This window comes from Ornithorhynchus anatinus, chromosome 16 (assembly GCF_004115215.2).
Source record: "Ornithorhynchus anatinus isolate Pmale09 chromosome 16, mOrnAna1.pri.v4, whole genome shotgun sequence".
NCBI lineage: Eukaryota > Metazoa > Chordata > Mammalia > Monotremata > Ornithorhynchidae > Ornithorhynchus > Ornithorhynchus anatinus.
In genome coordinates this window covers 7,519,609-7,546,951 of record NC_041743.1, presented here as the reverse complement: position 1 = coordinate 7,546,951, position 27,343 = coordinate 7,519,609, and the positions used below count along the sequence as shown (strand labels likewise).

At 49.3% G+C, this 27,343-nt stretch overlaps 1 protein-coding gene across 1 annotated transcript in view; it reads right to left on the bottom strand.

Annotated features, from left to right (window-relative positions):
* PAPPA2 (pappalysin 2) overlaps positions 1 to 27,343 on the bottom strand; it is a 157,045-nt gene that overhangs the window by 72,974 nt on the left and 56,728 nt on the right. Inside the window, exons 5-11 of the mRNA XM_029081125.2 lie at positions 25,021 to 25,213; positions 22,250 to 22,371; positions 18,732 to 19,221; positions 16,588 to 16,716; positions 15,024 to 15,115; positions 13,721 to 13,914; positions 13,109 to 13,258 (exon numbers count right to left, since the gene is read on the bottom strand). Coding sequence (XP_028936958.1) covers positions 13,109 to 13,258; positions 13,721 to 13,914; positions 15,024 to 15,115; positions 16,588 to 16,716; positions 18,732 to 19,221; positions 22,250 to 22,371; positions 25,021 to 25,213 — 1,370 coding nt within the window. The remainder of the gene's footprint in view (positions 1 to 13,108; positions 13,259 to 13,720; positions 13,915 to 15,023; positions 15,116 to 16,587; positions 16,717 to 18,731; positions 19,222 to 22,249; positions 22,372 to 25,020; positions 25,214 to 27,343) is intronic.

The following is a 27,343-nucleotide window of genomic DNA, read 5'->3' as shown; positions in this document are numbered from 1 at the left end:
GACCCATGCTCTATCCACTGGGCCTCTCTAGACCACTCCTCCTGGAACTTCCTGTTAAGAACAAATGTGGAACTCTACTCTGTGCAGAATGTCCTGCTAGTACTCTGCACAGCACCCTGCACTCCTCAAAACACACACACACACATACAAGCTCACACTCACACATACACACACAAACACACTTTTCAGCCTTTCACATAGACTGAAAAGAGTTTCTGGTCAGAGGGGCCAACTTTTTATTTCCAGTGTAGAGTTGGAGAGAGGGCAAGGATTTTAGTGGGTGACAAAGGCTGGGAAAGGGCAGGCTTCAAAGAACTAATAAACCAGAAATCCACCATTTTTTGCATTTTCAGCCCTTATAAGAAATTCTCAGATCTTTTCAGAGACCTGGGATGAGCAACTCTGAGAGTCCAGTTACAATGGCGTTTAGAACAGTGTCTGGCATATAGTAAGCACTTAACAAATACCATAATAATAATGATAACGGCAGTAGGGGGTAGGGAGAGGGAGGGCTTCGCCTCTCTCCCGCAGCCAGGGTGGAGTGGGTGGAGGCCCAGAAGAGCGATTCCCCCAGGGCTGTTCCAATCATCCATTTCAACAGCTAGGAGGGCGCAGTGTGGTGCTAGTGTTGTGGGTTACATTTTCTATTCTAATTAAAATTAATTCTTGCCTAACATCTTTCAATCCCCCGGCAGTGCTCATTTGCCTAGCTGGGAGGAAATGCTATTGGACGCCATAACAAACCAGTCTCCCCAGTTGACACTGCCCCCTGGAGGATGACAGCATTCTCACTCGGTTTGAAGGGTGTTTTTTTTCCTTCCTTGCGTTCTCTGGCTTTCCGCCTCGCCACCTCTGTCGGGCAGTAAATCTTCTTAATGACTGCACCAGTTCCCAGACCCTTGCTACATGACTTGCAAAATGAGGTCTTTCGAGGCTGCCTGGGCGGTAACTGTCTAGAGGCGAAGCGGCAGAGAGCCTCGTTCAAAGCCCTCCGTGGTGGGTCAACTGCAGAAGCAAAAGAGACATCAAAGCCCAAGGAACTCCCACAACCTCTCCCTTTTTCCTAAAACACCAAGGAGACTCTTGAGTGCAGTATTGGCAGGCAGGTTCGCCCCTGAGCCAGAGAACAAACACAACGCCAGGCAGGGGTCTTGGCCTGCCCCACTCCAGTGGACCTCAAACCTGATAGGAGAGAGAGTCACCTTAAGGAAGGAGGGGGTTTTCGGTCTCCTCTACACAGTGGCTCCTGCTGGTCTTTCACCTGACGCCTTTGGTCATGAGGCCTGCTGGGAGGGTGGTGATTCTAATGAAGAAGACTCCGTTTCTTCACGAGGACATTAAGCCTGAGGCCATGCATTATATCACCTTCCCGGGGCCAGGCTCCCCATCACTTTGAACCCCAAACCTCAGCAAACATGACTGGAGGTGCTTCAGGCTCTGGTGGGTTGGCTTGTCAGGGTGGGGTCAGGGCCTCATTTTCCAGACCTGGCTCAAGGAAAACGCAGGGGAAGAGTCTGACCCCCGAGGGAATAGAACAGGGTGGTTAGAGGGTGGGTGCCCTACTCTCTCGGGACAACTTCTTGGGCGAGTCCCAAGACCCCACTGGTGGGAATCGGTATCAGTCGTGCTCCGCTCTCTGCCTGTGGGAAATGCTGCAGAAGCCTTTGTGGGCAGGGCAGTACACCCATACTCTACTGTGTCATGGGCTGCTCACCAGCAGCAGGGCAAAGAGCCACACTCTAATGTGCAAATGACCTGGTACAGCCTGAACAGTAGATTAATGGATCCAGGTGAGGGGAGGGAGAGACGAGGAAGAACAAAAGGGATCAAAGATGAAGTGGTCCCAGGCCCAGCCTCCAAAAGGGAAGGGGGAAGGGCATATCGTTCAAGACCCAAAGACTGAGGTTCCTTACAAAAGAAAGAAGGGGACCTTTGTGGGGGTCACCCAGCAACCTTTCTTAAGACTGTAAATACCCAGGACTTGGTGAATTTTAACACAGAGAGTGAACTCTGTGTTCTTGAAAGGGAAGAGGTGTATTCATCTCCACTTACTTTACTCTTCACACCCCCACTCAGAAAACAACATGGCTTCCAGGACAAGTGGCCTCCCTGAAAATTCAAATTTGGGGTTCCAGAAGTGATAGTAGCCCCCCTGAAAGCTAACTCCAAAAGCTGAGGAAACCCCGTTGGCTCTCGGTCTTACGTCAGCCCGGCTGGTGAAGAGACGAGAGGCCTCTGAGGAAAATCAACACTTCCTCGGGCCAGGGTAGCAGCCCTCGAGACTGTGGGAGACGACAGCAGTGGAGCTTAGGGCATCAATCACTTTGAAAGGGCTTTCTTTGAAAGCGAGAGGAAAAAAATCCCCAACGCTCAGTTGCTTTTTGATCCGAAGGCTCCACATGAAACTATCCAAGCAAACCAAGGGCCAGTGGCAAGAGGTTAAAATTAAAAGAATGTTCCACCTAATGCAGAACAGTCCAGGGATCAAGAAATTCCTCTTTGACTCTGCCTGCTGGGCACACTACCGAGCCAAGTATTTCAACTTCGTGGGCATCCTTTGTGGTGGTCACTACAGAACTGACCCCAAAACTGCACCACAGACTTGAAAAGAATCTTTTCTGAGGTTTGAAATGGGTTTGGGGTTAGTTATTAGGCTGTTTTTCTTATGTCCTTCAATTTTCACTCCTTTTGGCATTTCCTGACTCTCCGGGAGCAGGGGATGGGGGTGGCGGAACTGTCGGGATCATAGGAGCGAGGGAGGTGCTGAGAGGGATTTAGTTGGGGAACTGAGAGGTGAAGCACACAGGTGATTGGGGGTTGGGCCCACGTGGAGGTTAATGGTTGGTGTGGTGGGGACAATGAACAGCGGAGAAAGAAGCCTTCACCCCACATCCTGCAGAGCCCTTTGGTCCATTCCAGCTCAGCTCTGGGAGGGCTGCCCCAGGCCGGGGTGGGGGCCTTGGGGAATGGAACTGAGGAGAGGAGAGCTGCGATGCCCCCAAGCCAAATGGCAAGTCTCGGCAGGAAAAAGTGAATGGTCCCAACGACTGTCATCTAGACAGACCAGTTAACTGAACCCAGACTACTGGGGTTGGCCTACAGCTTGCTCAAACACAACCTGGGCCAGCCTCTGTCCATTTCAGTCACTCTCTAGGGTGTTCAATCGTTCAACCGTGTGACCTAGCCTGGGCTCCAGCCTTTTCAGCTGCCCAGCAGCCTCTGAGACTTCTCAGACATTCCCGGTCACCACCATGAGGGGCTTTGCAGGGTGTGGTTTCCTAAGTATGGGCTCACTGAAGCCCACAAGGCACCAATGGACACAATGCTAACCATTTGGGACAGGGGTCTGGGACAGGGTACTGAGCAGGCCACAGTTTGTGCCAGGACCCTCCCAGCTAGGGGGAGGGTGAAGGAAGAGGCCTGAAAAGGGTAGCTCTACCTACAGTACATAAGGGCTGTCAGCTTGCACCCCAACACGGGTCGACTTCAATAATCACTGAAAGGAAAACATCAGGGTAACACACACTCTTCAATTTCATTAGGCCTCCTTTGTGCTTACAAAAGGCTCCATAAAAATCAGTAAATGATTGAATTAATGATAGCCCTATGGGAAACCATGTGAACTCCACTTTGCAAGTCAGCTTCTTCACCACTGGGTGATGAATGAACTCTTCCAGGACACAAGGATACTACTCATCGGAAGAGACAGTGGATTAACGCAGTGTGTTCAACAGCCATACAGCACAACCACGGGCCTGAGGGATAACCGGTAGAAGCTAAAAGAAATCGGGCCCAAGGTTGGTAATTTTCAAAAAATCTGAAAATCTGAGACCCAGATTCTTTCTTGGTTTTCGGTGCCCATCTCCAAGTGCCTAAAACGCGCACTGTAAATGCTCGAGGATGATGGTGCTATTGTTACTGCAGTTCACCGTTGTTGATTATTTGCTGACCTTTGAGGGAAAGCCTAGGGCTTGGAAGCATTTCTTGAGGACTAGCAGAATGTGCGCAATCCCCTCTTCACAGGTGGTATTTGAGAATATGGCTCCTTGGGCTGCTGTGCTTTCCTCAGTCTAACACTTGCCCAACTGCCACTGTTGGTCCAGCAATTCAAAGTAACATCCCTCCTTCTCTTTTGCCCTGCCTTGAGCATCCATAAAGAAACAACTACTCTACTCTCAGAGGCCATTTCTATCACTGTCGGGACCTAACGAGGGGAGGGGGCAGGTGCCCCACCTAAGACAAATTATGTGTGTACAAAGTGCTTTAGTTTTGATGTGTGCATTTTGAACTGGAGGTAGGAAGAATATAGTATCTAACTAAACTCTGTTCGCAATAGCCTGCTGCTTGTGTATGTAAGCTAACCTAGAGGGATGTGCTGTATTCTGTACATGAGTGACTTTGGTTCTTGTCTACCTCATTCCTGTGACAAAATCTTGGGAGTTTGAGAGGGAGGGCTGGGCCTTTATAGTCATAAGCCCCTTCTCCACCCTGCTTCTCTAATGTTAACCTATTCGCTGTATCTTGATCTTGCCTATCTAATAATAATAATGTTGGTATTTGTTAAGCGCTTACTCTGTGCAGAGCACTGTTCTAAGTGCTGGGGTAGATACAGGGTAATCAGGTTGTCCCACGTGGGGCTCACAGTCTTCATCCCCATTTTACAAATGAGGTAACTTGGGCACTGAGAAGTAAAGTGACTTGCCCAGTCACACAGCTGACAAGTGGCAGAGCCGGAATTTGAACCCATGACCTCTGACTCCTAAGCCCGGGCTCTTTCCACTGAGCGACGCTGCTTCCCTATGTGGCCGCTGACCCCTTGCCCACGTCCTGCCGTTGGCCCGGAACGCCCTCCCTCTACATATCTTGGAGACAATTACACGGCCCACCTTCAAAGCCTTATTGAAGACACATCTCCATGAGACCTTCCTAGACTAAGCCCTCATTTCCTCTTCTCCCACTCCCTTCTGCATCACCCTTGCACTTGGATTTGCTCCCTTTTTTCATTCCTCCTTCAGTTCCATAGCCACTTCTATACATAGCCATAATCGATTCATTTTTCTTAACGTCTGTCTCCCCTCTCTACACTGTAAGCTCGTTGTGGGCAGGCAATGTATCTACCAACTCTGTTTTACTGTACTCTCCCAAGTGCTTAGTACAGTGCTCTGCACTGATTAAAGTGACCTGACCCTGTGACATAATAATAATAATAATAATGATGGTATTTGTTAAGGGCTTACTATGTGCAGAGCACTGTTCTAAGCACTGGGGTAGACACAGGGGAATCAGGTTGTCCCACGTGGGGCTCACAGACTTCATCCCCATTTTACAGATGAGGTAACTGAGGCACAGAGAAGTGAAGCGGCTTGCCCACAGTCACACAGCTGGCAAGTGGCAGAGCCGGGATTTGAACTCATGACCTCTGACTCCAAAGCCCGGGCTTTTTCCACTGAGCCACGCTGCTTCTCTGGGACATGCCATGCCCCTTTCCCTCCACCCCCCTGCCAGAGGAGAGGGCAGGGGAGGGTGTGCCTGTAGAGATACTGGAACAGCATGAAAGAGGGCCAAGAGGGAAAGGCTTGGTCTTGATGATCTACCTTTGCCAACCTGCCCTCCTTTTAATGTTTAGAATGTTAACTATGAAAAGGTTTTCACCTTCCTGGATTATGTGCTGCTTGTGGGCAGGAACTGTCTGTCTTTCCTCTTTTTCACAGACATTCCAAGCACCAAGTGCAGCACAAAACACACAGTAGGCGCTCCATAAACGGTGGAGGTGGTGATGCGATCTTGCAGTGGGTTCCAATAGTACAAGACATTACGTCTGGGAAACAAGAGTGCCCAGCCAAATGACCTATTAGTGACTTGCCTTCTCTGGAGAGGCTCCAAACATTAAGTGATGTTAGTCCTCGATGAACGATTCAGAGAAGGCACTATCAGAACACACTGGGGTAGTAAAATTGCAGGGATTTCCAAAACAACCAGTTCTCGTTGAAGGTTTTAGATCTCATGAGATCCCAGTATCTTGGCAAATGAGGGATTCTGCATGGCCGACCAGGGATCTAGATTGCTTGAACTCAGCTGGGCCAAAAAGTTACAAGCAGACTTCGTAAAATTCCAGAGGGAAACTTGTGGATCTTGTAAATTCAGTGAATTACTACTACGCATTGGATCAAGCCACCCACACAAGCACCCTCGGTTCTCTCATAAAATCAAATTCTACCAACGATTTCCCCTTTCAAGAGGAAGCTTTGGAAATGAAAAATTAATGTCAGCAGCAGGTGCAGCTCACTTTAACTGGCACCGAAAACAAAGCCAGAACAGCAATGACTGTTTATAGTGATTAAAATATAGGATCTTTCTTGTCTAAATTCTCTTTTAACCCTCTTACTGACATTCAATACAATTTCTGTTCCAGCACTGCAGTTTGAGGTACTTTTTCCTTGGTGAAATGTTAAAGTGCTTGTGTTAAATCATTGCCAGTATAATACCAGACAGTTGCTTTTTGTTTTCCCTCTGTTTTTGCCGATGAAAGCCAGTTTCCTTAACTGTAATCATGTACACTTAATTTATTTTAGGGTCGGTTTCCTGTGCTAGACTGTAAGCTCCTTGAGGTCAGGAATCGTGTCTATTAATTATACTGTACTTTCCCAAGTGCAAAGTACTGTGTTCATCACACAGCAGGTGCTCAACAAATATGACTGATTGATTGACTGATTGTTGAGTGCACTCAAACTGTGGAGGCAAAAAAGCTGCAAATGGATCACCTCACCTGATTAGACTCTCTCTAGAAGAGGAAGTGAGGATGGAAGGAAAACAGAAATGAGGAAATAAGACAGAAGGGAAGGGTGTCCAGTGTCCAGATAGGCAAACAATGAGGTAGGGCACTGGGCCCTTGCCACTCCCGTGCCCCCTTCTCAGGCCAGCTGTCATGCAGACTCCTGGATCATTCAATCAGTTGATTGATCAACTGTATTTATTGAGTGCTTACTGTGTGCTAAGCACTTGGGAGAGTATAAAAGAGTTGATAGACACAGAGCCTTCCCTCAATAATCCTAGTGTCACAGACAGCATGGCTTAGTGGAAAGAACAAGGACTTGGGAATCAGAGGACGTGGATTTTAATCCCAGCTCCGCCACTTTTCTGCTGTTTGACCTTGAGCAAGCCACTTAACTTCTCTGTGCCTCAGTTTCCTCATCAGTAAGATAGAAACTAAGACTGGGAGTCCCACGTGGGACAACCTGATTTTCTTGAATCTACTCCAGTGCTCAGAACAGAGCTTAGCACATAGTGAGTGCTTAAAAAATACCGTAATTATTATTATTATTAGAAAAAGTCTACCAGGAAGAAAGGTCTCCCAGGAAGCACACACCAAGGACCAGTTCCCTGGACTTCACAAGACTAACCAAGCATTTGCCAGGTGAACCAGGACCAAGAGAACAAAAATACAAGTTTCCAAGTCCCCTGTTATGAATGGATTTCCAATGGAGTTGATGCCAGCTGGGCAGGTAATAATAATAATGATAATAATTATGGTACTTGTTAAGCGCTTACTATGTGCCAAACACTGGGGTAGATCCAGGGTAATCAGGTTGTCCCATGTGGGGCTCACATTATTAATGTCCATTTTACAGATGAGGTAACTGAGGCACAGAGAAGTAAAGTGACTTGCCCAAGGTCACACAGCAGACAAGTGGCAGAGCCGGGATTAGAAGCCAGGTCCTCTGACTCCCAAGCCCGTGCTCTTGCCACTAAGCCACGTGGGTTCTAATCCCAGCTCAGCCACCTGGTCTGCTGTGTGACCATGGGCAAACCACAACTTCTCTGTGCCTCAGTTATCTCATCTGGCAAAAGGAGATTAAGACTGAGCTCTACGTGGGACAACCTGGCAACAGGAGGGTGCCATTAACTTTCTTTTTTTTTTTCAAAATCTGATGAGGTTTGATTTTTGTGGCAGCATTATCAAACTCATCTCCCATTAAAACCAGACATCCGTGCTTTAGTTTATTCTGGATGAATTTGAGATTAATTTCTAGAAAAAACTCCTAAAGCTCAATTTTTTTTTTCCAGGGCTAGAGACGCTTCACCCAACAAACAAGGTACATTCTCAGTGCCAGACTTCTGGGTGGAGGCTTCAGGACAGGATATGAGTGAGGGGTGAACCAGAGGGGCAGAAATCCCCCTCACCCTCCTTTGGTGGAAAAGTTCAAAAGCACAACTAATCCCACAGGCCACGAGGCCAAGCTGCTTGGAAGAGAAGTTCTGTTTAAATTCAATTCCATCTTATTATGATCTTCATTAGCAATCATGCCAATCAGGAAAAAGGGAGAGCCAAAAGCAAAATCATTTGCCATCTGGCTACAAGACTGTTAGTGATTTGGGGGTGCGTCCATTTCAATTATTTTATTTTTTTTCACTCTTTCATACAATCCATTTATTGATTCAAAGACATTAGAGGAGAGAAGGAAACGTATGGGCTCTAAGTGCCTTCTCAGTCCGTGGACTCATCCCACAGGCAGTCAATAAATCAATTAATCACTAGTATTGTGCCTACTCAGTCCGTGGACCCATCCCACAGGCAGTCAATAAATCAATTAATCAATAGTATTTATTGAGCCTTTACTGCAGAAGTGCTTGGGAGAGTACAACAGAGTTGGTAGAAACATTCCCTCCCCACAACAAGTTTATGGTCTAGAGGGGGAGAGAGACATTAATACACACAAATTATGGATATGTATATAAGTGCTGTGGCACTGAGGGTGGGGGAAATATGTGTCCAAAGGGTAGAGATCCAAGTGCATAGACAATGCAGAAGGAAGAGGCAGTTGGGGAAAAGAAGGTATAATCAGGGAAAGCCTCTCGGAGGAGATGTGACTTCAATAAGGCTTTGAAGATGGGGAGAGTGATAGTCTGGTGTAGCATATATGGAGGGGAGAGGGAGGACATGGGAAAGGGATCAGCAGTGAGATAGACGTGATCAGAGCACAGAGAGCTGGGGTTAGAGGAGCCAAGAGTGTGGCCTGGGCTGTAGTAGGAGAACAGTGAGGTAAGAAAGGAAGGGGTGAGCTGACTGATTGCTTCAAAGCCGACGGTAAGGGCAGCTTTCAATACAGTGTTCATTCAATACATTTTTACCGACTGGTCAAGGTGGAGGTGGTCTCTCACTGTGGTCTCTCTTTTTTTGGTTTTTGGTATTTGTTAAGCATTCACTATGTGCCGTGCACTGTACTAAGCGCTGGGGTAGACAGGAGGTAATGAGGTTGGATACTGTCCATGTCCCACATAAGGTTCACAGTCTTAATTCCCATTTAAAGATGAAGCAACTGAGGCACAGAGAAGATACGTGGCTTGCCAAGGTCACCCAGCAGTCAAGTGGCAGAGCCAAGATTAGCATTTGGTCCAGTCTGATTTCTAATGACTCGACTCTGGTGGTCAATGCTATTTCCTTTAAGAAACTTCTCCAAAACCCAGTAGAATCCAGTGTTGGGAAACTCTTCCTACTACTCAGCCTATATTCTTCTTAATCACATCCCGCCCCTCCCCATCTTGCCTACCCTCACTACCCTCAACTGCTCTTTTCAATTAACAATTGTTTTGTCATGGTCAGTTGTTCTTTTAGCTGTGTTAAAAGCACACACGTGTGCGTGCGTGCGCGCGCGCACACACACACACACACACACACACACACACACACACACACACACCCCAACACAAAGCCTGTAATAACAAACAAACCAAATAAAACCATTTCCCAAATATGATTTGTACAAAATGGAGAACAAAGTAGGGTCACTGGGGAGAGGATTTCAGCAAACTCTAATTGCTTGCATGTGAAAATGCATTCACCAAGTTGAGTGAGTGTCTGGATAGAAGTCTCTTTGCCAAACACTTGCAAATCAGGGTTCGGATTTTACAGACCTCCAAGAGTGTAACTCCCACCGGTTTCAGCAAAGGACGCTTCTATGTGCCTGGGGACAGCTGGGATGGGCTTTATGCCCAAGCACTTACTCCTGTGCTGTCTTCCAGCCTCAGAGAGATTTTTGGCTCTCCCATAGTGCTTCCTGAAAACATGGGAGTTTGGAGCAAAGGGCCCTTGGGGGTGAAACTAATGCACTTTGGAAGCGTCCCGTTGTGGAACTGATGTTAGACAGCAGAGGGCACCGGTTGTGCGCTCCTATCCTTGAGAAAGAGAGTAAGGAAGAAGGAAGTAGTTTTTTCTTCAGTTTTCCTGTGGATTTGTTCGACCTGGTTGTCGCCTCTGATGCTACCCTTGCACAATAAAATCATGCCAACTGTACAAATTCTCCCCCCTCATGTAATATTAACGGGTGTAGCCCCATCTAGTGCATCTTTGTTGCCGACTTGTACATTCCAAGCGCTTAGTACAGTGCTCTGCACATAGTAAGCGCTCATTAAATACTATTGAATCTTTAAAAAAAAAATGAAAAAAAGTGGGTGAAGTGAGGCTTCCTCCTACAAAGGAGAGGGGGCTGTGGAAATACTGGCCTGCTGAGAGGAGGCAGAATCTACTTGCGTGTGGGTGGACACCGATCTCCCTTCCAGCTCGGCTGCTGGGCCTCCTCACTTTGTAAAACAAAAAAAAGGCAATATATTTAATTTTCAGTGGGTATAGCTGTTACCTGCCCATAAATAATTTTGAAGGTGGAAAATAATAAAACTCTGAAAAATGACTAAGCAGGGCCAGTAATGAAAGTCTTTATTACAAACATCCATGTAGGAAAGAAATGGGCTACGAGTTCCAATGAAAATGGAACGTTCTGTCAACTTTAGGGGAAAATGGAATGCAAGCCTCTTAAGGGAGAGGGGAGGGGGAAAGAAGCAAGAAGAGAGAACTTTCCATATTGAAAGAGGAGAAAATTAGGTGCCACTGTCTGAGGGTCGGCATGTTCCATCCCCAAGGGTGGGGGTATTAGGATACGAGGTAGAAGGGAAGAGGGAGAAACTGTGATGAACAGGAATATGTAGGTATCAAGGAAGAGAGCCAGAAAATGGGGATTGTGTATGGCAGTATGGGAGAGAGGGGAAGGAAGAAGGGGAAAATGTGAAAAGGAGCTTTTCAATGGTAACTGAATGTCTATATCAAATCTTGCAGGTGTCAACATTCAGGGCAGAACTTTGAGAGGAAATTGAGGAAATAATGGCCCTCCGATGGCTAGATGACCAATACACAAAATTCAAGGGTCACAAGTGGTCGGAAAAATGGAGGAAAACCCCGCAAACACCCATCTGTTGTCCAACCACAAGTGCACGACTTCATTCCCTCATGGAGGAGCTTGGTTTGATCCCTTCTTCTCTGTGCAGGGCTGTAAAGGGGCCATCTGTAAGCTGTCATGAAATCCACCAGGCGAGCAGGTGTCCAATTTGGGGGACACTGTATTTTCCGACAAATGTCAAATGCCTTCAGCTGGGTACGGTGAGGAACGGCAGATGAATATGGGCTCATCCACAGAGGAAGAGAATCTAAGAACGGCCAATCTAGGGCAAAACCGGACCGGCAGACTTGAAGCTCCAAAAAGGACACTGAGGTATGATAAATAAGTAACCGGAGAAGGCCACCAAAATCTCTACAGGGCTTAGAAACAAGGCCTGTGGACCATTCTGAATAATTTTGGGGGTGGAGAATAGCCTGAACTTTTCTGATTGGAAGTGCCATGCTCCTTGCTCCTGCTGTGCCTGGGGCAGCTACAGCAGCCAGGTGAAACATCTCTGCTTATCAACCCTGTGACTGTGAATTTTAACACCAAATGTGTAGTTTCTCTATTAATATCATGCACTTCTTTGTTGGTATTGAAATGCAAGTGAAAAACACTAACAATAATAATGACATCAAAAGTGGTGATTTGTTAAAGCACCTACTTTGAGCCACGCATTATATTAAGCCCTGGGATAGACACATGAAAATCAGTTCGGACACAGTCCTTGTCCCCACTGAACTTTTTCAGAGGCACTATATGTGCAAGTAAGCTACTCCTGCGGCCAGACTACCAGAACCGTCCTTCCCTTGCTCTCTCTTCAAGATGTGGAATCTTAACAGTGACTGTCTGGTACCTGGGTCACTTCCCTTTGACCCTCACCTACTGGTGGGACCTGAGAGAGGCACCAGGGTGCTAATGGACATTCACAGAGTGGGGCCCCAGAACAGCTAGGATTTCCTCAACCAGAGGTAGAAGATCTTCTTGTAAGACTCGAGCCAAAAGTTTATAAAATGCATGGAGCACAATCAGGGGCCAAATCCACAAAGAAATTAGCCAGCCTCCTAGAGATGAACAAGGCCAAATCCTGACCACCCATAGTTCTTGGCTAACTGGCTTCTTAGCAATGGTCTCCAATGGAATACACCTGATCGCCCAGAGAGGACCAGAACCGAACAACCAGGTTCCAAAAGGAAAACCGCTAAGCTGAAATTGTCCTGGGGGTTGGCCTGCTCATTGCTCCCCGTTTCTCTCCCTACCTACTACCCATGCCCTTCTGACCACTGACCAACAGTTTCGACACCATTTATTCTCTCCCAATCACTCAGTGGTATTTATTGACCACATATTGTGTGCAGACCGCCAAACTAAGTCCTTGGGACAGTACAAGAGAATTGGTTGAAACAATCCCTGCCCTCAAGGCACTTACAATCTACTTACCACTCATCTGAAAAAGGAACCCAGAGGCACTGTATTAAATGCTGTCAGACACTGTATTAAATACTGGGGTAAATACAAGGAAATCGGGTTGGACACAATTCCTGACCCACATGGGGTTCAGAGTCTTAATCCCCATTTTATAGATGAGGTAACTGAGGCCAGAGAAGTTAAGAGACTTATCCAAGGTTACACAGCAGACAAGTGGCAGAACTGGAATTAGGAGAACTGCTAAACTGAAATTGTTGTCCTGGCGGTCAGCCTCCTGATCTCTCCCTACCTATTACCCATGCCCTCCTGACCACTTGCCCAATAGGTCCTATTGACTCCCAGGCCCATGCTCAATCCACCAAGCCATGCTGTATCAGCATCATTCTTTCACTAGACCATGCCTTTGACCATCCTAGTTCAAACAGACACACACATATGCTGTAGAATATATATGAATGATCTTAAACACTTACTTTGAGCCAAACCTTCTCATCTCTCTCCATGTCACGATCAGGATTGCTTCTCTCTGTGCCTTGAGGAACAAGTTCTTGGCTGGCACTACAGGGAGACCAACTAGTAAGTGAATGGTTGCCTGGTGAACCTGGTTGGTGGGATTTGCAAACCTGGAAAAAATTTCCAAATCACAAGGGTAGAGGTGAGGCTCAGGCCTGGGCAACTAGGAGAGAAAGCCCAGTGATGCCAAAGCTCAGCGGCAAGCAAACTCAATCAACTGATCGTATTTACTGAGAGCTTGCTTTGTAGAAGAGCACTGTACTCGGCACTTCGGAGAGTACAGCAGAGTTGATAGAAGGGATGCCTTGAGTGGAGTTCAGCAGCCTCATTCCTCTGCTTCCCCTTATGTGCCCCACTGACATCCAGGAAGTTGCCCTGCAGGACTCTGGGAAACCCCTCTGGGGTTATCGATCCAATCTGGGGCTCAATTCAGAACTGGGTTTAATACATCCCCAACAACCCCTCTGTGGATAACCAACTGACCTTTCTGTCACCCATCCTGGCCTGGGGATATTCGTGGCAGATTGTGAACGTACCCTGCCTCCTAACCAGGGGCCCATCACTGGACTTACCTTTGAGAGGGGCTCTCCTGTCACCAAGGAGACGGGACACATTTTGCTGTCTTGGTGAGAGGTGAAGGCTTGGGTGGCCCACTGATCCAGATAACCTTTGGGAGTGTAGAGGCCACAGTCTGCGGAGCTGAGGGTCCTCTCAAAGGGCTCACATATCCCATCCCCCTCATAGATGTAACACTGGCTTGGCTCCCCTGTAAAGAGTCTCAATGTTAGAGGTATAGACAGCCAAACCCGCAGTCTAGGGCCAGCAGCGGGGCCCGGCAAGTTACAGGTGGGAGGTGGGTGACCAGTATGGACCAGCCCAGAAGGAGGTCATTAAGCAGCTGGGATTTCATACATGAATCTGGATGTGAGGTTTGTTCAGCAGTGGAATGGCTTTGCAGGGAGGCAAGGAAATCTTGAAAAGGAGGTTGTGAGGTCTCAACTGGTAAGATTGGTAGGTTTCCCATCAGCCTGGGATGATGTATGGAGGTAGAGGGTGTGGCCTAGTGGACAGAGCACAGGCTTAGGAGTCAGAGGTTGTGGGTTCTAATCCTGGCTCTGCCACTTGTCTGCTGTGTGCCCTTGGGCAAGTCACTTAACTTCTCTGTGCCTCAGTTACCTCATCTGTAAAAATGGGGATTAAAAAAATGTGAGCCCCATGTGGGACAATCTGATGACCCTCTATCTACCCCAGTGCTTAGAACAGTGCTCAGCACATAGTAAGCACTAAACGAATACTAACTATTATTAGAAGGATGGATCTGAGGATTTTAGAAAGCAAAGCCTCAGAAAGGTAAGCTCAGTCACAGTAGTGGTAGCACAATGCACAGCTGTGCATTGTGAGTTAAACTGCAAAAAAAAAAATGGGACCTTGCCTTGCCCTAGAATATTATGATTTTATATACTATATAAAGAGTATAATAATAATAATAAAAAATTATTGTGTTAATTAAGCACTACATGCCAACCCAAGTGCTAGGGTAGATAAAATACAATGAGATTAGGCACAGTCCCTATTCCACATGGGGGTCACAGTCTATGGTGGGGAGAAGGAGGACACTTTAAAGATAAGAAAAGGCACAGAGAAGTTCAGTGACTTGGTCAAGGTCACACAGCAGGCAAATGGCAGAGCTGGGAACAGAACCCAGGTTCCACTCCCCACACTACTTCCCAAAATACCGAAGTACAAAATGCCAGCATACACGATGAAGCCTCCGGAATGAAGGGCCGTTTTCAGGGCATGTAAACTATCAATCAAAGCAACCGATGTCAAGAAGAGTAGCCAAAATCTAGATCAGGCAGCATCTCCTGAACATACCCACACAGTTGAAGCCTTCTTCCTTCTCACATTTTCTAGAGCAGCCATTTCCATCCAATAGGTCTCCATCATCACACTCTTCCCCCAGAGTCCTGGGGAAAACAGAACACAGCTTGAAATGGTAGCTGTCCCTTGGGTCCTTAAGAACGTTTTAAGCTCTGACCTTCCCCCTGGAAGACAGCATGTCAGGCACAGCGATGGTTCCGTGTCGGGGTCGCAGTTTGGTTCTTGTCCATAGGCCCATGGGTTTGGAGCTAGCCCTGGGTTGGCACCCACATTTTGATTCAGTTCAGGTCTGCCCCTGGCACACCAAAGCGTTTGGCAGGGCAAGACTGACGTGCCTTCGGGTAGATAAGAAAACCTGGCAAAGTCTCTGCCTGGTGAATAACTGGCTCTTGCTCCCACCATTGTTCGCTGTGGGCTAACAGTGGCCATATTAACTTAGGGCCTGGATCTTAGCCAACAGATTGTTTCCAGTATTACAATTATCATTATTACTTTTATTTAGGAGACTAAAATACTCCTGTTGCCCACTGGCCTCTGGACACAGTTACAGAAGCATAAATAGGCAAATCAATTAAACTCAGCAGCTGAAAGGTAAAAAAAAAGCTGAGCCAGGGATTTCTGTCCCACAGACTTGCCTCCATCAGGCATTTTTGGGTCTGCACAAGGAATCATCTCGTGGCTCTCCTGCCCTAGAAGATCTCAGCTGTAGAAACTGGAAGGTCTTCTTTTACTTTTGCAGAGGCTCTTAACAGGAGCAGGAGAACATTTTGATTTGAGGGACAGTGACCATATCCAGGACCCACTGATCATAGCCAAGAGTCCACAGGATGGTCCCCTGGACCTCTTGAAGTCTATTCTTGGCTACCTCCAAATTCAAACTGCAAGCCGGGCACTGGAAATGAGGCCAGTCTGGCAAGAGTCCTGCTCTCAGAATCAATGGCATTTATTGAGCCCTTACTTTGTGCAGAGCAATGTACTACGCACTTGGGAGGGTACAATTCAGCAGAATTAGCAGACTCGTTCCCTGCCTGGAATGAGCTATCAGCCTAGAGGGGAAAACAGATATGAATATGACTAAATCATGAATTTATAATATATAATTTGAAGAATTGTACATAGGTTCTGTGGGTTAGGGTGGGGCAGATATCAAATGCCCGAAGATTACATATCCCAGGGCGACTCGCTCTGAACGCTGAACTCACTTCCTCCTCCAAGCCAGGGTGGAAGGACAGGTTCTTAAGGTGGCTTTACTGTGCGCCCCACCTTGGATGGTGGAAGTGACGTACAGAACCGTTTCCCTCATAGCTACTCTGGCTGTTTCTTGCTGGGCTTTGGGGAATGGAGAGAGCCCTCATTTGTTGTCCGATCCCCAAGTCTTCAGAATAGGATAAATTCTCCTGGACCTGGGACAGCAGCAGAATGGTCTGGCCAGAAAGGCAGTGACGATGGACTAGATGACCGTTCAGAGTCTCTTCTCAGTCCAACACCTCTCCACTACCACTGGGCCTTGGACTTTCAGCTGCCCTGCTGTGAGAATCCTGCGGAAAGAGGTACTCACTCTGTCACGAGCCCATCGCCACAGAAGGGGGTGCCGTGGGTGTGGATCAGGGGCGGGGAGGCTTCTCCGAGTGCCGCTCCAGCTGCCGCCTGGACCTGGTATCGATACACCTGACCGGGTGTGACTTCCCTGCAGAAACCATAGAGGAGGAACCCCTCAAATTAGAAAAGGAGGTGAGGCACAGAGGGGCAGGGCAGAGGGAGAAACCCCTAAGAACATCTCTGTAGCTGATTCCCAGAACCTGGAGAAATGGAAAGGGAAGTGGCATGGCCTAGAGGAGTCACGGGACCTGAATTCAAATCCCAGCTCTGCCAATTGCCTGTCCTGAAACTCTGGGCGAGTCACTTCACTTCCCTGCACCTCCATTTCCCCATCTATAAAATGGGGATCAAATACCTGTGTGACTTTGGGCAAGTCACTTCACTTCTCGGTGCCTCAGTTACCTCATCTGTAAAATGGGGATTAAGACTGTGAGCCCCACGTGGGGCAACCTGATTCCCCTGTGTCTACCCCAGCGCTTAGAACAGTGCTCGGCACATAGTAAGCGCTTAACAAATACCAACATTATTATTATTATTATTACCTGTTCTCCAGACGCCGCCTTGGACTGTGAGTCCCAAATGGGGTGGCGACTATGTCTGAACTGCTTATTTTGTGTTTACTCCCAGTGTTTAGACAGTGCTTGGCACATAGTAAGCAATTAACAAGTACCACAGTCACTATTATTATTATTACTATTACTATTATTAACACATGGTTTGAGTTTGGGAAAAATAAATTTAGGAGTGGTCTTTGGAGGGGTGAATATTGGGGGCTGGGAAAAAAAATAAAAAGATGGTTGCCTGATTTAGGTGGGAGGCACAGTAAGGAGGAGGAAGGGAAAGGAGAAAGGGAAGGAAAGAATAACAACGATAATAATGATGGTATTTGTTAAGCGCTTCCTTTGTGCCAGGCACTGTACTAAGCGCTGGGGTGGGTACAAGCAAATGGCATTGGATACAGTCCCTGTACCATGTGGGGCTCACAGTCTCAATCTCCAGTTTCCAGATGAGGTAACTGAGGCCCACAGAAGTGAAGTGACTTCCCTACAGTCACACAGCAGATAAGGAGTGGAGCCGGGATTAGAACCCATGGTCTTCTGACTCCCAGGCCCATGCTCTATCCACTACACCATGCTGCCTCTCAAGGAGGGAAGAGGGAGAGAAAGAGGAGGAGAGGGAGGGAGAGGGACAAAGTTTGGAGAGTGAGTGGAGTTGGAGGAGAAGAAGGGAGAGAGGGAGGAGGGGAAGGAAAGAAAATGGAGGGAGAGACAGGAGCAGGAAGAGGAGGAGAAGGAAGAGGGAAGGGAAGAAGAATGAAAGGAGAAGAAGGAAGAAGGAGGAAAGGGTAAAAAAATAAGAGGGGAGGAGGGCAAGAAGGAAGAAGGAGGTGAAAGAGGAGGGAGGAGGAGCTGCTGCTAAATGGAGAGGCAAATGTGGGAGGCTATGAAAGCATGTGAAAATGCCAGGAAGGGGGGGGGGGGGAGAGAAGGGGAGAGAGAGAGAGAGAGAGAGAGAGAGAGAGAGTGTGTGTGTGTGTGTGTGTGTGTGTGTGTGTGGTGCAGCTGCAACAAATACATGAGAGCAGCAAGGACAGCTCTCCAAGAATCAGCAACTGTGGACTACCCAGTCGCCGGGTATGTAACCGCTAGCTCCCTCCTACTATCTGCCTCTAGACCACTTCTCAATGTATTGATGCTTCCCCCCGCCCCCAGGTCACTCCTAGCCAGGAGCTCTGGTAAAAGGCCAAGAGAGTGAAAGTCCTGGCTACAGTGAGGTTTGGCTTTTATTTCCAGGCTATGTTCCCCCATTCACTACTATGCATGCCAGGGAGTACGTCCAACCTGATTTGCTTGTATTCACCCCAGCGCTTAGTACGGTGCCTGGCACATAGTAAGCGCTTAACAAATACCACAATTACTATTATTATTAATATTATTATTATTTGGGCATTGCTGACTCCATCCCTCTGGACATAGCTCACGTGGCTGGAGAGGAGCCTTGATGCCCGTATCTGAACACAGAGGCTCTCTGGCTGGGAAAGGGCCAGTCTCACTTGGAAACGACAATGGCCCCGTGGTGGGGAGGATCTGCCTCTCTACTCACGTGTCTGTGAACCGGCGCTGGGGGTGGGCCACCACGACAGGAGAGTGGCTAGCAAATGGAGGCTCCCGGAGGACCCGGTAGCGCACGGGCTTGCAGCCAGAGCACAGGGGGCTCTGTGGCTTAGAGGTCAGGAGGGCCGCATCGATCTCCATCCGCTCATCGAAGGTGTAGACGTTCACCCCCCAGACCTTCCGGTTGACGTCAAGTTGGACGGTGAGCGGCGTGTCGCAGAAGGTGTCGAGGGGCCCCAGGTGGACTGACTCGTCATGCTCCGTCAGGATCTCCAAGTCGAAGAGGGCCCGAGGGACGTCCGCAGAGAGGTAGGTGACCCACAGGGTCAGGGCCTCCGGGTGGACTGGGTGCAGGAAGCGCAGCTCCAGGCTGCAGCCCTCCGAGGGGCAGGGGACCGTCATGTTCATGTGATACAGGTGCAGCTCGGGGCTCCAGGCCTGCAGGCTTGGCTCGCAGGGCTGCTCCACATCCGGAGGGCCTGCGAGAGTCAGAAAGACATCACTGGGGGCCGGCACCATGCCACAAAGCGGGGGGTGACATCATTCGCTCGGGACACCAGGACCGGGGCCATCAGACCCTGAGCTGCAAAGAGCCAGGGACTCCATGCCCTACCTCTCGCTTCACTGTACGTAGCACTGGCTTGTCTTTTTACCGTTTTTGCTCCACTTGATCTTTCCTCCCATGTCTGTCACCCATCCCTCTCCCCTCCCTGAGTCTAAGAGACTCTGGATCTCTTGAGGGGACCCAATGTGCACCCATGTATTTTATAACAGCGCTATGTACAGCGTCTCTGCACATGGTGAGCACTTGAGAGATACCATTACCTCCACATTCACCATGAGCAAGACCCTGGGAAGGAATACATGGCGAAGAATAAGACCCAGTCCCTTGGTCTCCAGGGGGTTCACAATCTCTAAGCCATCCCCCACTGGATATCACTCTGATCAAGGCTGTGACTTGCCCCAGACCCCAGCCCACTCGGCCAAGGTTCCACGAAGACCTTTGCGGATACATGTTGGCTCCACCCCCCCCCCACTAGTTTTTAAACAAATGTGATTGACGTTACCCCGAAGCCCTGGGCGCGAGTTTCAACTAGCGTAAACACATTTAAATAAGTCAAGGCTTACTGTTTCTCTCGGGTCCAGAGTTGTTAGTGGTTCTGAGAGAGGGAGAGGGCTTCTTTTAGCTGCTGATACTTGAGCAGGAGAAATGGGCTCCCCTTCCCTCCCTCCCACCCCCACTACAGCTGCCTGAACCCCACACAGATACCACATACACACATTCGGTGAAGTGGTTGGGATCTCTGGGGATTAGAGCTATGGAGTGCTTGCTTCTGGCGGATGGGAAAGCACAGCACTTAGCTTCCCTGGAAATTGGTATTTAAAAACAATCACCTATTCAAGTCCAGCACCCATATGTGTGTTATTTTCCTGTCGGCATTATCTTCCCACACCAGTGAGAACCCGAAACATCCATTCCCTGGTGAGCCCAACCACTCCAGGGCAGCCAGAGACAAAAACCATCCGGGTACTAGCGTGCACAGACCCCCTCGGCTAGGACAAACCCAGTCAAGTTGGCCTGCTGGTTGGCCCTCAAACCAGAGCTCAAGACTCCCTCTCCTCTCTCCGTCTGGGTGGCCCCAGGCTAGTCCTGAGCCTTTCCAAGGATTCAAGGAAAATAAAGGACCCAAGTAGAAAATGGGAAACACAAGACCGGTACGGGACAAGCTGTTTCCTCAAAATTATTTTTTGGGGCATGCCAATCTTTAAATTGGTCCGATACGGTGCCAGTGCACAGCTATCTGAATTTTCCATTCTTCCTCCAAAACTTCTTTGGTTTGAAAAACTCTATTGAGGAAGTCTCCACTTTGTTCTCCCTAGCAACCTCCTCCAAGACGCTCTTCTCTCAGAAACGTATCTCACGCTCACCCGGGGTCAAAAGAGGACACTTTAGGCGGGGGGACCTCTCGACCCCCATCTTAGTTTTGGCGTTTTCCCCGATCTCCTCCCCACACTTATGTCTTCTCTGGCCACTGGATTTTCGAGTGTAAGCCCACTGGGCAGGGATTACGTCCAACACTAGCACTCTCATCACTGGCTGGATTGTTGGGGCTCGATAAATGTGAAATTATAATGGTGATGATGGGGGTGGTGAAAAACTTTTTCCACTTGGCTCTCACCAAGAGGTGGGTAATACTAAATGTCACCAGCATCATAAAAGTCTGATTTCTTGCCTGAGGGGGGAACGGATTCATGCTATAAATTGGCTTAAGGGGTGTTGGAGAGTATATTAGTGAAGTATGAGAGAGAGAGAGAGAGAGAGAGAGAGAGAGTGTGTGTGTGTGGATGTGTGAGGGTGCGTGCATGCATGCGTGAGTTGGAGTAGTGAGGGGAGGGGAACAGGGCAAAGGACAGCTGAAAACACTTCCAACTCGGGGTAGCCTGGCTTAGATCATTTCCAAAGTACAACCAGTTCCCAGTGATTAACAGACTCATAAAAGGCATAGATCTGAACGATCAGTTTAGGACCCCTGAGTCCAGCCCCCTGCCTCGCGGCAGCCCACGTAAGTGCCCCCAGCAATGAGTTTCTCCAATTACTTTCTTGGAAGGGACCTGAGTGGTGGGCTGCCACTCTTCCTGCTTCAGCACCTGGCTCACCTTTCAGTCCCCTGATCCAGGCCTCTGCCTTCTCCTCTAGGTAACTCTCCTAGGTGCGCTAACTTACCTGGAGACAGTGCCCTCGACTCTAACGCTGTCATTTGGGCCAATACAGTAAACCTTTTGGGGAGCCAGGCCTGGCCAGAGAAGGGTCGATGGACATGCCTTTCCAAACAGTTGTGACTTGGCACCCCGTAAATAATGTATTACAAATACAAGAGCATAGGCCTGGGGATTAGACAACCTGGGCTCCACCACATACCTGCTGCATGACCTTAGGCAAGGCACCTAACTTCTCTGTGCCTCAGTTCCCTCATTTGCAAATTGGGGATTCAATACCTGTTTTCCCTCCTACTTAGACAGTGAGCCTCCATTTTGTATCTATTCTAGTGTTTAGTACAGTGCTTGGCACATAGTAAGCACTTAAATCCAACAGTTATTATTAAAACAACGTGGGCCTTTAATAGGAAAGACATTTTCCAACGAGGTCCAAGAAAATTGGATGGGACCTCTCCATTGGATTGATCCCAGGCTCCTTATCCATTCCAAACTCCCAGAAAAGACAATAGCAGGTTTCCAGAGCACGAAGAGGAGCCTTAGGCCTTGCAAGGTCAAACTGGGTCAGATAATTACATGTTGCACTGAGCCGACACCTTCCTCCCGTTACTAACTTGCAAACACTGACTCATTCGCGCACCATGGAAGCGGAGTGGGAGGGTATTTCCCTAAAGCTAGGACCATTCGCCACCCATCTGGCTGACTCTCCTCCCAGAGTCCTTAACTCACCCAAACCCCATCACGTCTCCAGTGCTGCCCCCTGACACAGAGCAAGATGTTTATGTGCTTTACCTACTGCCTCCTCGGGAGTCCAGTAGCCGGAAGAATCGCACACCCGTCGGGACGAAGCTGTGTGCACATATTGATGGAAAGTACCATCTTCCGTGCAGACCCCACACAGACTGCCCGGTTCCCTGAAGAGAAAGAGGAAGGAGAGAGATGGCAGGGAGGAGGAGGGAAGGAGGGAAGGGGACTCTTCTCTCAGTTACCAGCAATTATTCCGAGATCACCTGAAATCACCAGCTCTGAACGTGAAAGTCTGGAGGTTGTGAAATGGAGCGAATCCAATTCAGCATCCTGGAGGAAGACTTGGGGATCAGAGGATGTGGCGGGAGGGGGACGGGGGAGAATGCAGTTCCTTCCGGAGGAGGATCAATATGTAAGATCACAATTTTGCCTTCCTCTACTTCCACTTCCCTCCTACCTCCACCCTCCACAGAGGCAGGATCTCACGTCTGGGGGCTAAAAGTCCCCCACCCCCTCCCCAAAGGTGGAATACTCCTTCTGAAATAAGACACCCAGATTGTTTCCGGGAGCATAGGATTTCACTATGCATAAACTTGTACCCTAACTGACATAGCTTTCCTAAAGCTTCTTAAAGGCCTAGTTTTAGGAAGCCACGATAAAGTTAAAGGCATGGGTGTGGGCGAGCACCACCTGCCCATTCCAACTTAGAAACTGGTAGTGACGGGCTCTAGTTGTCCCCCCAGGTCCCCGAAGCTGCTCCCTGAAAGCAGGGTCCGGTCTCAGGGCGGTGGAGGGTCGAGACAGGGGGATCGCTTGCCACCCTGGCAGGTCCTCCTCTTCACAAGACTGTAAGCTCCTAGAAGGCAAGAATCATGTCTACAACTCTACTGTACTCTCCCAAGTGCTTAGTACAATGCTCTGAGCACAGTAGACTGTAAGCTACTTGAGGGTAGGGATCATGTCTACCATCTCTATTCTTCTACTCTCCCAAGCATTTAGGACAGTGCTCTGTAAACAATAGACTGTTAAGCTCCTCGAGGGTAGGGATTGTGTCTACCAACTCTACTCTCTCTTCCAGGCATTTAGTACAGAGCTCTGCATATAGTAAGCACTCAAATGCCATTAATTGGTTGACTGACTGGATACGGAATGCTGGAGAGCAACCAGGGTTTAGGTGCCCAGTGTTTGGCTCTTTGGAACTTGAGGGGATCCTTTCAAGACCCCCTCTTTCTGGCACCAATGTTCACTAGCACGTTTACAGGCTGGAACCTTTATTTGCTGGGGGCAGTTAGCCCCGGCTCCATCCTGTCTGCCGGCCAGGTTCATTGCCCGCGCCCGATGGGGCTACCCTCTGACATTAGGGCTCGCCTAAATACCAAAAGAGGAGGGAATGGGGCTGTGGCTGCTCTCTGACGTAAGCCCTCATCTAAATCCCTCCCAGGCCGGGAGATGCAGCTTCCTGTGATGGGTAGAACTGCTGTGGTGATGATGCAGCAAGTCCCTGGGCAATACGTGTATCAGGAGGGCTCAACGTTCAGATCACGGGGCTCACCCGGGGCAGCACAGCCGGCAACCTGCGGCAACAGGTGTGGCCGTTGGCTTTAGCGGAACATTTGCCCCGGCAGGAGGAGCTGCTGGTGAAACTGTTCGCATGGGCTATGTAAACTGACTGAAAGCCCTGCTTGCTGCTCTGCAAGCCATCTAGCCCCGGCACACAGGCCCAGGCTCAGGCAACCTTCGGCCTGTTCCACTCCTCCTGGGGTGATTGAAGTCGGAGATAGAGTCGGAGATAGATGGAGACTGGCTCAGTAGAAAGAGCATGGGCTTGGGAGTCAAACTCTGCCACTTGTCTGCTGTGTGACCTTGGGCAAGCCACTTAACTTCTCCGTGCCTCAGTTACCTCATCTGTAAAATGGGGTTTAGGACTGTGAGGCCTGTTTGGGACAACTTGATTACTTTGTATCTAACCCAGAAATTAGAAAAGTGCTTGGAACATAGTAAGCGCTTAACAAATAACATTATTATTATTAGTAGTAGTATAGATATACCACAGGAACTAAGGGCCAGCAGTTTGAGCACAAACTGCTGGCCCTTAGTTCCTGTGGTATAGGCTCTTTCCCAGGCCTGCCATTGCCCTCCGCCCTCTTGCCCAGCTGCAGCTCCCTGATTCTCCCCACGAACCCCGGAGTGCTCAAAAACACAGAAGAAAGTCAAGCTACTCCCACCCGTCCCTCGGCAAACACCCCCAGCCACGCGTTTGACGGGGCAGGGCCCATGCATGGCTCCCACCAGCAGGGGTGGGAGGGATGGACCGACGTCTGCTCTCTGCCCCGGGGCCGCTTTGCGAGGAGCCGGCCAAAGGACCAGGCCACGTCAACCAGTTGGCAGGTGACCTCCGGGTTTTGCCAGTTCATCCTCATCACCTTCGTCAACCTCTGCATGGCTCGTGGTGGGACGCCAGATGTGACAGTCTCTAGATGGGAGTCCAGCTCAATGCCTGGCAGGCACCCCCTCCCCCGGGAGGCGAGCCCAGAGAGTGAGCTGGGAATTGGTTTCCCAACTGAGGTCAGCCGTGGAGCTGGCCATGGGACTCTGGTCTGGAAAGTGGGATTGATGAGGGTCAAGGGGATGCCTTGGGCTTTTCCTTATGGAACGCATAAATGTGCTAGAAAGCATTTGGTTTGTTTAGGTTTTTTGGGTTTGTTTTTCTTCCACCTTGGATCCCCCCCCCCCATTAGCTCAGTGAAACACAAAAGCATCCCCGGGCCCTCCCTCCCTCTGCAAAACACACCCCCCGTGGTAAGTCCCCGCCTCACCTTTCGTACAAAACTCCGCTGATTGGGGGCAGCCAGTGGATGGTGAGAGAGTCCCGCTCCTGTCCAACGACCACCGGCGGGATGGGGATAGGGGTGGGGTTCCGGGTGTGGCTCCACTGCTGATACACCAGGTCCAAATAGCAGTGCATTCGGGCTACTTGGTTTGGGGTGAAGCTGTCGGTGCAGTCGTCGTCTGCGAGAACAGGGGTGGGGACGGAGAGGGGAGAAAGATGGCGGCAAAGAGCGAAGCGGTCTGAGGGAAGGGGATCGGGAAGGTGGTGAGCAGTTGCTAGAAATGGAGTTTGACTCCAGTCGAATGGCCCGAAACGCGGCATTTTTGTCTGTGGAGGCTGCAACCATGTTATCTCTCCCAAGTACCACAAGATGGTAGTGTTTCAGCACATGGCTTTTTAATGCGGGGAACAGCCTCTGCACTGAAGTCATCCGGGGGACCACCCACACACTCACTCAAGCGAGAGAGGACAGTGCTCTGATGCAAGTCGATGGTGTTCCGTCAGGGGGGAGGGGGTTCCTGGGAAACTCCTAGGAGTGACGGTCACTGCTCAGTTCTTCACAGAGAAGGTGGGAGTGGGATTATGTCCCCTGTAGAAACCCTTCATCTAGTCAGAAGCAGCCTTGGCTTTCATCCTCGGGCAGAGACGGGGCTACGGCCGGAGTAGCCGAGGCAGCTGGTGTGCCCAGGGCCCTGAAGGCCGGAAGGGACCGGGTCTCATTCCTCACATGCAGAATTCACTCGTTGTGGCTCAGAGAGCCCACACTTGGAGCAGGGTCGGACTACCCCCACTCAGGGGGTCGGGCGGGGCCCGGATGCAGGGCCCATGAAAGGAGTGTCCGGGAAGGTGGGAGTTTGGGAGATTGGTGTAGCATCTCATGTGACATCACAAAGAGGCCGGCAGTGGCTCTGCTCCCCACTTTCCTCTCTGGAAAAGTGCTGCTTACCAGCGGGCTGACGGGAGTCAAGAAGCTCTGAACCATGTGTTTCCCAAGGACCGGGGGTCCTCAAGGAACTTGTGGCTCACTCCCAGTCCCATGCCGATAGTGACTGAAATGACAAACCTACAAGTGGGGATAGGAGGGTGCTGGGCATGGAAGCTTTCCTGGGAGTTAATTCTGCTATCATCCTCAGGCAGCCCCCTCCCCTAAACCAAACACTGCGATGCAACCAGTCCTCCATTGCGGCTTCTCGCCCTCCTCTAATAATAATAATAATGTTGGTATTTGTTAAGCGCTTACTATGTGCCGAGCACTGTTCTAAGTGCCGGGGTGGACACAGGGGAATCAGGTTGTCCCACCTGGGGCTCACAGTCTTAATCCCCATTTTACAGATGAGGTAACTGAGGCACCGAGAAGTTAAGTGACTTGCCCAAAGTCACACAGCTGACAAGTGGCCAAGCCAGGATTTGAACCCATGACCTCTGACTCCAAAGCCCGTGCTCTTTCCACTGAGCCACGCTGCTCCTCTCAAGCAGGAATGCAAGCTGGGCCAGCCTGGACAAAACCTTCTGGTTCAAGGGGAGGTAGAAGCCCCAGGCTTCTGATTTTAAGTGGGATTTGAATGGAAGACACTCGCTTGACTCCAAAGGCAAATGACTTTTCAGGTTTTTCTTCATGACACCTGTTAAGGCAGTAATTGCCATTACAGGGTCGGGTTCGGGGGGAGGGGTGTTCAATTATAAGCCCTTTCAGAAAAAATCCAGAGTGGGTCTCCTGCTTTAATGGCTTAGTGGAAACATCTCAGACCTGGGAGTCAGAGGACCTGGGTTCTGAATCCCGACTCTGCCTCTTGTCTGCTGTGTGACCTTAGGCAAGTCACTTAACTTCTCTGTGCCTCAATTACCTCAACTGTAAAATGGAAATTCAATACCTGTTCTCTGTCCTACTGAGACTGTGAGGCCTCCTGTGGGACGGGGACTATGTCCAACCTGATTAACTTGAATCTGCCCCAGTGCTTAGAACAATGCTTGACACTTAGCAAGCACTTAAATACCATAATTATTATAATAATTATTTTAAACTAGAAAGGTCCCCTGGAAGACCTTCAGGAAAAGTTTCCTCACCGATCCCAAATTTTGCACTGACATTCCTCCTCAGGTCAATGCCTCCTTGGTGGGGTCTGATCTGATCTCAGTGACCATCAGTCTTGACCGGAGCTTGATTTGGGCCGGACCTCAGATCTGATTTCAATCGTCAATGGCCTGGGCTGAAGGAGCTGAACAATGGGCTCCTTTGGCCAGGGTGGGGAGGAAAAGATTCTCGACTTCAGACTGCCCACCTGTCTCGAAATCAGTCTCGGAAATATATG